General features: G+C 36.8%; 1 protein-coding gene across 2 annotated transcripts; it reads right to left on the reverse strand.

The window, feature by feature from the left end:
- Positions 1-372: 372 nt before the first annotated feature.
- tm7sf2 (transmembrane 7 superfamily member 2) lies at positions 373-12,120 on the reverse strand. 2 transcript variants are annotated; one of them, XR_009240079.1, is made up of 12 exons: positions 12,020-12,120; positions 11,241-11,323; positions 10,657-10,853; positions 10,149-10,203; positions 8,740-8,934; positions 7,910-8,013; positions 5,742-5,861; positions 5,452-5,620; positions 5,298-5,378; positions 4,050-4,172; positions 2,912-3,394; positions 373-612 (listed from the first exon to the last, which is right to left on the reverse strand). XR_009240079.1 is itself a non-coding variant. In XM_058627385.1 (11 exons), the coding sequence occupies exons 2-11, from the start codon at positions 11,311-11,313 to the stop codon at positions 3,234-3,236; spliced, it is 1,278 nt and encodes a 425-aa protein (XP_058483368.1). In that variant the 5' UTR covers positions 11,314-11,323; positions 12,020-12,120; the 3' UTR covers positions 2,424-3,233. The 2 variants fall into 2 exon arrangements, 1 of the variants encoding a protein (XP_058483368.1); XM_058627385.1 differs by lacking the exon at positions 373-612 and having other exon boundaries at positions 2,424-3,394.
- Positions 12,121-12,275: the final 155 nt, after the last annotated feature.

Genomic DNA, 12,275 nt, shown 5'->3' on the forward strand with positions numbered 1-12,275 from the left:
TAGAGCTATAGTGGTTCAATGTAGATCAAATTTTAACTGCTACTTTTTTTATTATATATATATATATATATATACATACATATATATATATATATATATATATATATATATATATATATATATATATTAATATTCCCTCCTGATTATATGCCAACAAAGAAAATTCTGACTTTGAGCTGTTGCAGCTGACTCAATGACTAGAGGAGGGCTATATATCTATTATTCCTTGATGCATGAATTGAACTGGTGCACGATGTTAATGAAAATCATTTGTATACTACAGAGCATTAATATCCAGCCTGGTAGATGAATTCAAAAATCTGTTTTAGTTTCAGTTGTTTTAATTATTTGCTTATCTTCACAAAAATGTCATTGTAGAAGTCAATTTTATTTATATAGCCCAACATCACAAACACAATTTGACACAAGGGGCTTTACAGTCTGTACAGCAAGTGACAGCATCCATCCTTAGACCCTCACATCAAGTGAGGAAAAATTCCACAGAAACCCATGTACAGGGGAAAAATGGGACAAACCTCAGGAAGAGCCACAGAGGAGGGATCTCTCTCCCAGGACAGACAGTCATGCAGTAGGTGTCACATGTAAAGCATTCTGAAAAAAAGACGATGAACTAAGTCAAAGAGTAGTTTTAAGACATTTCCAGACAAGAGTAACAGTCTGTGGCAAATTCAAGTTATTATTTATATATTAAAAAAAAAAAAAAAACAGGTAAGTAGAAAATAACGGGTTTTGCCTGATTTACTTGCCGTCCCTTGCCTTATATTATGTGTTTATGGTCATTTTTCTTGTTATAATATTGCTTAATTTCACCTAGTTAACAGTTATTAAAATACTGTTGTAACATTAAAGAGTATGTTTGATAAAAACAAATAAATACACAGCTGTTATAAATATAGTTACTGTATATATATATATATATATATATATATATATATATACTGTATATATATATATATACATAAAAAGTTTGATTAAATTAGAAATTAACATGAAATATACAAGTAAACAGATCATAAAAAAGTTTTTGCATAAAAGGTAAAAAGACTTATGGATTATTACAGCATGAAGTCAACATGTAGGCAGCCAAGCATGTCCCTCATTAGCTTTTAGCAAAATGGAAAACAACACAATATTGTACAAGGCCTGCGTGGGCGAAGCCAGAGGGCAACTGAACTGTAAATGGGTGTAAAAGGGTGAAAACATGAAGGTGTGCAAAAAAAAGCTTTGTCACCTGTTCGCACAAACATAACTGCATTTGATTTATAATGGAAAATGGTACTGTACTGTACTGACACTTTTTTTAGATTATTATTTTTCATTATTAAACAGGGGGCTGTTGCACAAAAGTAGAATGAACAAATCCAGGGTAAGTGATAAAGCAAAGTGTCATCGGCACATTCTGGCTTAATCCATTGCACGTACTCCAAGTCAGGCACCACCTGTGTCCCTCCTACACAAGACGTATGGTTGTAACACAAAATATTAATTTATATATTAATCATTTCTTTCCTCCCTTCTCTTCCATGAAGCTAAAGTTGTCTGAAAATGTCTTTTTCTTAAATACAGTACTGTACGGTGGTGTCCTCCAATTTCCTTGAAGGTCTGCCAAAATAAAGCTAATTTGGGACGATAACCACACAGTTGTCCGCAAAAACAGCACCTCTGTCCTAGTCAAGTGTTAAATTTAACTTGGGAGCCTTTAATGATTAACATATTAACACAAAACCACAATTAATTTAACTCCACTCAGATTAACAGCTGACCAGGTTGGATCAGTAAAATTCATTTTAGCCTGATCAGGAGCAGGCAAGTTGTAGAGAATAATTATCCATGGAAACTTTGAGTCCTTATCTGTTTTTTTTTTTTACCTAACTTAAAATTCACATGAATCAAGTTACTGGCCATAATATCAGTCCATCATTTATTATGCACCTATTCAATAGACCAGGTTAAAGCACGTGTCACCTCACCTCCACATTGACTCAACCTGCTGCTTTCATGTCATGGTGGCCATTTTATGCCCATATTCTTTGTACCAATAACATATAACGCATGCACTTTCTGTTCCTTCAGAGCAATTTAGAGAAGACATAATAATAGCTGAGGTCTGACAAAATGTCACAAAAAGCCTAGAAGCTTAAGAGAACATCTGCTATTAACGCCTGCATGGAACAAGAATCCATTTTAACAGAAAGAGAATAAGAGAATGTTAATGGGTATTAAAAGGTGGTGCAGCTATTAGCAGATATCTCCACAGGCTCATAGCTGTTCTGCTCTGTTATCCTCAGAAAGCTTTCATATAATGGGGAAAGGATTTTGTCTATAGAATATCTAGTATTAGATAGTATGAACTTGTATCAGTCAGTACTCAGGGAGCTTCATATACATGGGTTATTAAGCGCTGTTTTGAAATTGTTTATTTCATACACATGTATTTCACAGGTAACAAAACACACAGTAAAAAAATTGTGACATACTTTTAGGATTAAGAAAGGCACTGCAATTTACCATTTTAGTTCATTACATGTTCCTGCATTAAAGGGATATTTCAGGTCTTTTGAGGTGTGGTTGCGTGAGGTACTGACACATAGTCAGCATCGACTGTGAGGTGCATGCCTATTAAGGCTCACTCTGCAAAATCTATGTATGTTTGAGTCTATATCTTAAGAATATAAACCTTTCTTGCCATTAGGCAGCCTATTCCTACTTAAACCTGCAGTTTGTGTTGCTTTGTCACTCATTCCCTGCACCAAAGTCCATAGAGAAAATCAGTGATTTAACGTCACAGCACACAGGAGTTGTTGATCCTTGAGGAAGTTCAAATGTGTTATTTTATAACTTTGGTCTTTTAAATGCTTTGTTCAGTTTTACCTCAGTGAGACAAACTTACCAGCAGCAGTAGACCAGCGGTTCTCATGTCCCAGCAAGCTGAAAAACCTTAGTGCGGGGAAGTTTACAAATTTGAATCTGTATCTTTTAAGATGAAATCTGTTTTTTCTTCTATCCCCACAGACAGCCATGTTTTAGTGAGAGCATCCATATGCAAGAAGCTCACACAGGACAAATTTGAAATTTTACAAGACCTACTTTTCAGTAGGAGCAGTACTGGTTATTATCTGTGGTGGATGTAAATATTTATTGCTGGGTTTTTGCAGAATCACATGTTTTTCTGTGACAGATTTGGTCTTGTTCCTCTCAGCTGCTGTCCTTCTTCAGTATATATAGGGGAAGATCCTGTATGGGATACGTCGACAGTAGGTGTCCCATGCTAGTCCATATTTTCCTCTGCACTGTCTCTCATCACGGGCCTCTCGGTGGATCAGCAATATGGTGAAATATATGACATAGAAGTAAGGCAGCAGATGTGAGAATCCTAAAGAAAAGAGAAACAGTTTATTTAAAAAAGTTAAAAGTAAAAAATGATATATGATTCACTCTTGCTTTCATTATCCACGGTCTCTTAATGAATAATTGAGCTGTTTCAGGAAGAAATGACTATACAACTCAGTTACAGAGGTGGCTACAAAACTGAGTCATATGATGTTGAATATCAATGAGCACATGAGTGTCAGCTTTAACAAAAGCCTGACAGTTATGATGTTTAAGAAGGGAACATGAGGCCTTTCAGTGACAGAAATTGTTACTGTCTTCATTTCTTCTTCATCAGCATCAGACACAGTATAATACTGGATACACTCATATAGAACCACTATGTCTATGAGTATTAGAAACCACATGGTGTATAATTTTGGTGCTTTCCTTTTGAAATATGTATTTCCTGCTGCAACCATTTCACACATACACATACAAAAGTCTGCTCCCTCATGCAGAATCCAAAGATAAATGTTCTGCAACTTGTGGCTCCAACACCTGCAGTGCCCTCCCCCTCTGACATGCACAGAAGTACGAGGGGCCTGATTTAGCCCCGACATCATCCAGGTTTTCTAATAAAACCTCTCTAGGCTTGTCTCATGTCTGTGTGGCATGTGTGAAACTTTAGCCTAGTGTTGGCTATTAAGCTGCCTCACCACATGGCAAAGACCATGCCAGGGCCATAGCCATGTCACCGAGGTAATTGGGATGACGAACAAAACCCCACCAGCCCGATACTAGCAGCCGTTTCCCTGTTGCAGTAGCGATGGTCTCCAGTCCTGCAAATAATTGCGAAAAACACAGATATTTCGGTATTACCTTTGCGAGTCATCTCAGAAATCACAGAAATAACTCTGTATCTCCCTTTCCATTCCATTCAAACAGCAAATTAATTGAACCTATTTTATATCTGCACTAGAGGTTGACCTATTAATTGTTTTAGCCGATTAATCGGCTCCAATAATACATTTTACAATCTACCATATCTGCTGACCCTGGAACTTCCGCTGGGTCCAGAGAATTTTTAGCTTTAAGGAGCAGCTACAAGATGCATTCAGAGAACCTCATGAATTTTGTTACTTATGGAAACATACATGCAGTCTACTAACCAAATGCTCGCTGCTGCTGCCACCCATAGACTGTATATCATAAAAGAAAGGAGTCTCCCAGTTTCCTCATTTGAGTCAATCAGAAAGTGCCAATATACTGAATAACTGTCAGGGGGCAACTCTGCTGGTTGCAAGAAATAAGTCGATTTCTTACTTGATTTATAACATTAGTAAACAATTTTGTGAGGAATTAATTGTCTCAATCACTAGCTTCAGGTCCGCTTTTGGCGATGTTGTAAATTATGTTCCTATTTAGAGTATAATATATTATAATGTACAGCACATATAGTGCTCTCTATCTCCAATAGAAGCCTGGTTGCAGGCAACACCTTTGAACTTCCAGTTGCAAAAAAAACAACAAGGCTTCAAAAAGGAAGTTAACATTCTGATGGTGATGTCACGACTTTTAAGTGATGGACATGTGGTACTAGTTAGTTATTAGTTACTAATTAGTAAGCCATTCAGTCCCTTGAGAACTATGGAAATATACTTAAACTTGTTTTCGATCAATGCAATAATTGATCAAACATATTTCCTTTTTTTAGTATTTAGTCCATAAACATGTTATTACAAATTTAAATGGAAAATTATTAATAAAAAATTGAATTCCCTTGAAGAATGGGGATGGTGGCTTTCAGCTTTTTCATGGTTCAAATTATTGTTATTCTACTGGACATAAGAAACCCACTATTGAGAAACCTCTAATACGTACATGAGTTGATATAAACCATTAGAAATGGGATGTGAAAAGAGAATATTTCAGAATTTAGAAAACACATTGGAGAAATAACTGACTTGCAACACTTGGATGTGTGGGGTCTCTTCTGAACTGGTTCTTCTGTGAGTTGGATTTTCTAAAAATGTAGTAACCAACACCTGATGGCAAAGATATAAATGTTAACAACACAACATTTTACAGCCCATTGAAAAGAATCAGACTCATGATTACCATTCAGTGTAATTATAGCTGCTGCTTTGAGTGGACTTATATGCTGTGGGTGCATGACCAGAAATACTGCCTGCAGGCCGTATGTGAAAGGAACCCAGCCCAGGTCTCCAAAGGTCAACATGAAGCCAAAACCATCATGCACGATGTCCATGGTCGTCAGAACAGCCTCCTGTGAAAGTCACATGAGATCGAGTCAAACTCAAATGATAGAAAGACAAATAAATATCTCTGGTGTTATGTTGTAGTGTTGTATCAATTTGAAATGAGAAATGACTGTGCTGAGCTCTCACCTCGTTCCACAGAGCGTCTGTAACATACAGCAGCTGGAAGCTGTTGACCATTATCATGGCGAGGGAGGGTGAACCTCGAAGCTCCACCTCTTTCATCAGCATGCCAAGGTTGATGACCACCTGAGAGGAAGTGAACACTGATCGTCAGCCTGCATGCACTATATACAGTATATGCTCATTCGTATGATGTAGAGGAACAAACAGTAGTCAGCTCTGAGGAAAATCATTAAAAGGTACAGTGTATAACATTTAGGCAGGTTTATTTTTATTATTATCATTATTATTATTATTGTTGAATAAACTACTCAGAGATATGTTTGTGGAAGTATATAATTACTTTAAAATAAAAATTGTTTGTTTTTTTAGCCTTTAATATGTACTTCAGACAAGGGCCTTGTTGTTTCCATGAATTTGTTTTCACTTGACATGGCAATAAAGCATTTTTCACTGAAGCACTTTTTTAATGAAGTAGTTGTAAAGTAGTTTTTAAAAAACAAAACAAAAACATCATACACTAGTTATCTTGACTAGAAAGAAATATCTAAATATAGAGTTACATCGGCTATCTGGACCTCAGTAAAATTTGAACTAGATTACAACTATTTCAAGAGCCTTCAAAACCAAAACAATCCGTGCTTTTAAACAAGTTCACATATGTACACGAAATTAATTCATCATTCTTATGCAATCCGTTAAATAATTTGAGGCCCTGTCAAAGATTGTCTGGTTCTGTCAGAGATTTCTTCCTGTTAAAGTTGTTTTCTCTCCACTGATGCCTAGAGCTCGTTCATTGTGTGAACTGTTGGTTTCTCTACTCTCTATAAAGTTGTAAATGTCTCTGTACAGTGCCTTGAGATAATGTATGTTGTGATTTGGCGCTATACAAATAAAACTGCTTCGAATTAGAAGTGTTTATTATTTACAAAATTAGCAGTAGGATGTTTAATGTAAAAGTAAATAGTTTTAACATACGTCAGGAAATCAAAGTCTCCCACATACTGTCTGTAGCCAGTTGGTGGAAGCTTTTTCTATCCTCTCCTACGCACACAGCTTTAAAACACTCAGATGTGCAAAGATTTTACTGTTTATGCTCTAAGGAAAAACAAGGACCCGTTCAATTTTTTCCCACCCTTTTACTGCCCATGCGGCTTTTTTGTGATCAGTGAAGATAAAGTGAGCCTCGCTGCAACTCATAGATGAATGTTAGACTATTTACCTGGAATTGTCAGTGCAAATTCTATATTTAGTCCAATTTGAACTGATGAGTCAGACGAAGACGATGAAGTGCACCTCTGTAACCCTAACAAATCTCTCACTGTGTTATTCTGACTGTGTCAAATACAGACTGTAAACTGCAGTGGAGAACCACCAGGGAACAACATCGCCATCTGTTGGTATTATTGGTATTATTATTATTACTATTACTATTATTATTATTATTACTAAAGTTCCTTTCAGTGCTCCTCCAGAATAGGATATTCTATTAACATAGATATACATTGTCAAGGAAATCAGCAATTTTATATCATGACACACAGGAGCTGCTGATCCACTGCTGCCGCCATCAGAAAATTCAAAAGTGCAAATCTGTTGTTTTAAGTCTGTTCTGAATCTGAAGGAGAAACAGAGGTTGGAACATGAACGCAGACTATTTCTGAAGTGCTGAAAAATGGTTGTGTGGCTAAGCACATGTTTGTTTCAAATAAACAGTGTGCAAGGGCTGTGTACAAACACTGGATGATTTTTTTTATAGGTCACACACCACAGACAGCTAGTGGACCATGAATAGATAATCTCTGGATTGGACAAAACATCTATTGGATTAGAATTGATGTTTATACCTGCAATACAAACAAATAAATACAGACATATAGGGTGAGAGTACAAATGTGTTTTTGTTTAAAACAGTTACCCCCGATGTCACAACAGGTTTGCAAGCTTTGAAAACACAGTGTTTTATTTTAGACTAACAGTTTGGGCTTTGCACTTTTTTTTTTTTTTACATAAAAGATAAATGTTTCACTTAATCAATACTAATAAACTTGGTTTTCACACAGATTTCTCACAGTTATTTCATGTTCTGTCATTCAATTGGAGGAAATATATACATTCACAAGCCTTTTACCTGAAACCGTTACCAGTGTCTGGTTTTCTGCAGGTCAACTCACCCAACCAATCAGTCCTGGTCTGAGCTCGCAGAAATATTTCAGGTCAAAGTTTCCAATCCGAGGATTTAACTCCCGTCCAATGTAGAAGTCATACAATGGATTTCCTAAACAAAACAAGAGGGATGAATGTTAACCCCTCCACGGGAAGACTTGAAACACTTGAAACACAGTTGTCTTTCTTTCTTTTCTTACATTATCTGTGAATAAATAATGTGAATACACAAAGTGAAATGGGAATGAGCCAAGTCAATGATGTCATCTTGTAAACCAGTAAATAGGTAATTAGTTTATACTAAATTTATACAATTTATAATAACAATGAAAACTGATTAACCGGTTGGCCTTGAACCTTTTGAATGATCAGAACAGGCCAATTATTATTTAATCAATTGGCATATTTATACTTATTTATAAAAGTTTATACATTTTGTTCCCAAAAGCAGAAGACTAAATTTGTATTGCCCGTTTAATTATCTAATATAGATTACTTTAAATTTAAGTATATAAGTGCACTGCAGCGCAAACACAAACTGTAGAGAGATAGACATGTTTAATAATCTTATTTTCTGTAAAGTAAATTGAATTTTGCTGCTCTGTTCAATTCGATAGCTTGGCACTAAACAAACAAAGTCCACTTACTTAAAAGAGAATGTTCACTGTTGACTGCAGGCTAATACTGAGCTTAGCTATTAGATAACTACCCATGAGAATATCAAAATCCTCCACTATAGAATAAAAGAGCCGTGCAGAACCAGAGTCCATCTCTGGTAGCTGTTTTTAACCACATTTCGGAGCAGATTCTTCCTTTAATGATGGAGCTCAACTCTCACCTGTGTTGCCTCCCAAAGCGAGCGCATGGGGAGGAGCCCAGAAGGAGCGGACATAGAGGTAGACGGCGAGGAGGAATGACAGCGCTGTTGCGCACATTGCCAGAGGCAACAGCAGCTCAAACAGAAACCCGAGAGGAGCTCCGAGCCACATAAACAACATCAGCAACACACCGGTGATGCACAGGCCATAGAAACCTGAGAGGAGAGCAAAACAGACATGACCATGTGTTGCAGCTCAGGAAAGAGACATAAACAGACTGGCTGAGGCTGGTGTTTTACAAATTGTAACATGACTGTGCAACATGAGTAAAGTTTAAGTAGTGTATTTGAATCTTGACTTTGTTCAGCATTAACTGTTTAAGTTTATCTAAGTATTTAATAGTCCAGTGTGGAACATTTAGAGGGATTTATTGGCAGAAATTCAAAAATACTCCCTCTAACTAGTACGTTTTTCAAAATAAAGTCTTATCAAAAGTGAACACGTGCTGAACATGTGCTGAATAGAATTTTTTTTAAATTATCCGTCAGTGGAGCTATAGTCGTTCATCTGTTTTTGTAGTGTTCGTCTAGCAAATTTCTTTGCATATATTTAATACTCATATTTCCTTAACCTATTTCTATTTTTCTTCTACCCTGTTATAATTTTTGCTTGATGTTACACTGCAAGTTTCCCCATATGGGACAAATAAAGGAATATCTTGTCTTATTTTATGGTATTGAATAGAATTGAAATTTTTATTTCAGATTTTATTTGAAATAGTTAATGCTTTCAATTTTATTAGACAAAGTACTTCATGCATAAATAGTATAAGGTACTTTTACTGTGTACTCAAAATATTAAAATTAAGAAGTGCCGGTATTATGTACCGCACAGTACCAGCCCACTTCAAGCCTTACCCAAACCCATTCAGCAAGTTCCTCTGCTTCATAATAGTAAAGCTGCACACCGAACAAGCTGCACTGCCCCGGAAACCAGGACGTACTGTAACAAACCCCCACAACTGCTGACTTCCGTTGTGACTTTTGTATTTTGGCTTTAGAAAGAGTCTTGTATATGTGTTTACGCATGGCCGCCATCTGGTGATGGAATATTTCTTCTGCAGCCCAAACGGACAAACCCGCCAAAGCCTGCTTTTGCATTTTGAAGCTGAAGCTTTCTACAAAAACAAAGAAGAACAGAATCTATTCTGGTAAGCGGAGGCGACCATAGTTCCTTGACATGTGTGGGAAAGGCAAGGGAAGAGTCCTCCTTTTGTTACAATCTGTAGTCTCAGCAGTAGATTTCTTACACACTGGACCTTAAACATAGGTGTAATAATAATTAAGTATTATGGTTTTTTCCTTTGACTCATCTTTTTAGTGGTCAATACTATTAAAGCCTATTGTCGACTCTGCAAACTCAAATGTACCATTGATGGGATACTTGAGGCGAGTTCCATCCCTCAGCACCAGTCCTTCAGACACCTGCAAAAAGTTATAACAGAATTAAACGCAAATTATAATATTTTGCAGAAACACTGCTCAGCAAAAGTTAAACTGTCTTGGGTTTAAAACAAAGGACATTTTAAGGATGGACTGTGATGTTAGAGGGCAACGCTTGAAAAGTCTGCAAGGTAGAAATGAAACTGTTACCACTGCAGAGATGGAAACTACCAAACGCTCCCATTTACTAACATGTTTAGCACTTAATAAAAAAAACAACAAATAATAATTGCTTCAACTAATTCACTTAAACATTACAATAACATAACAATTTCATAAATACAAACTTAGACATTATTTTTATTAATTGCTACTACCCTATAGCATGACTTCAAAACCCTTTTTTGATCTTTCAATTAATCAAACAATCAAAGCCACAGCTAGTTTTAATGTAAGATGAACCTCTTGTCCAGGCTGTGTACGAGTGTGTCATACCTTTCCGAATGGCAACAAATAGAGGACAGCATGCAGAGCCATCCATCCCAGCACAAGCATGGGGGCCAGAGGGTCCCACAGCCGCTCACTGGAGGGAAGAAGAGGGGGCCACTGGAGGACAGAGGCATCGGGGGACTGGCACAGAGTTATCAGTAACAGCACAGTCAACGGAAGAAAGATGGGGATACATATGGCACCTGGGACACATGTGACAAAGAGTAAATTGACAGTAGTTTAGCAGGAGGACTAAGTTTACATGGACACAAATAATCCAAATATTGTTCATCCCCTCATCTGAATATGACATTTTGATTCTTTTCATGAGCTGCTGAAGCAATATGCCATTTTGTTCCCATGATAAAGAGCAGAGGCTGTTTATGACTCACACAAACTGCTGAGTACGTCACATAAAGATTGGAATACTGCAAGTCTTGATCTGATTACTGATTATTGATTATCTGAGGTATCAGAAAATGCTGCAATATAGCTCTTATTCACACCACAGAGTCAGTAGGACATCAGCTGGTCAGGATAAATAGTTACATTATATTTTTATATTGGCCCCATGCATAGCTGTAACTCACCTAGGGTTCCCCCAAATTCTTGCTCTGTGGTGTGTGAGGATCGGTGTTTGGAGTCTTGAATGTTGGACCTCATGATTGGACTCCTGTAAGAAAAAAAAAAAAAAACAGTAAGAAGTAATTCATTTTCTTCAAAATCGATCCATTATTTTCTCAGTTAATAAAGTAGTTGGTCAGTGATTCCAACAGTTTATTTTATTTAGTTCAGAAACCAAACAAATTACAAATTCAGTTATCAATAACCAAATACTTCTTAATTTAGTTATAGTACTCGATTAATAATTGATTAATCGTGGACAAATGCCAGTAGGTAATATGCATAACAGTCAACAGTGACCCATGCTTTTTACACTGTAAAATGGTTATGATATCTTATAATGTAATACATTATTATAGATAAGGTTAATGTATCCTTACAAATAAGTTCAATACTCAGTACTGTATATTAAAAAAAAAAAACTTTAAAAATAGTTCTATTCAACCAGCTCCGTTAAAACGATACGTATCCTTAAATTCATCATTTAATGCACGTATACCTGTATTTTAATAGCAATTAGGAAACGAATATGTCTAAAATGGCGGTAATGTGTGAATTCTAGTATCATATAACTGCGACTTCTGTCAAAACACAGAGAGACAAAGTTCAGCTGTTCATGTAGGGACCTTCACCTTTACCTGCGACGTGTCAACACGGGAAAAAACAAAGCTTTTACGGAAGATGACGGCGCATATAAAGAGTTCAATGCTGTTTAAAGTGTAACAGAGTAAATATAGAGTCTTACCGGCGTTAGGGGAGAAGCTGCGGGGGACACAGCGGATTTTAATTTAAGTCTGGAGCATCGACGTATCCATCAACCTGCAGCTGGACACGCCCCGACACGCACGTTCAGGAGCAGGAAACCGTATTTTAGCCAATCAAATATCACTAAGACCATCAGAAGAGGGTGGGGCTAAGCGAGTTTAGCCAATCAGATGAGCTCCTCAGGTGGCGACAGTCTGCTGTGTTCCTCATTGCGGAAGTGCAAGAAGAGGTTGAGA

This window comes from Solea solea, chromosome 4 (assembly GCF_958295425.1).
Source record: "Solea solea chromosome 4, fSolSol10.1, whole genome shotgun sequence".
Taxonomy (NCBI): domain Eukaryota; kingdom Metazoa; phylum Chordata; class Actinopteri; order Pleuronectiformes; family Soleidae; genus Solea; species Solea solea.

Coding starts and splice junctions, on each gene's coding strand:
- tm7sf2 (XM_058627385.1), bottom strand. CDS start 11,313: ATGAGGTCCAACATTCAAGACTCCAAACACCGATCCTCACACACCACA. Junction 10,854..11,240: donor AGAATTTGGGGGAACCCTAG/GTGAGTTACAGC, acceptor CATGTGTCCCAG/GTGCCATATGTATCCCCATC. Junction 5,621..5,741: donor CAGACGCTCTGTGGAACGAG/GTGAGAGCTCAG, acceptor TGACTTTCACAG/GAGGCTGTTCTGACGACCAT.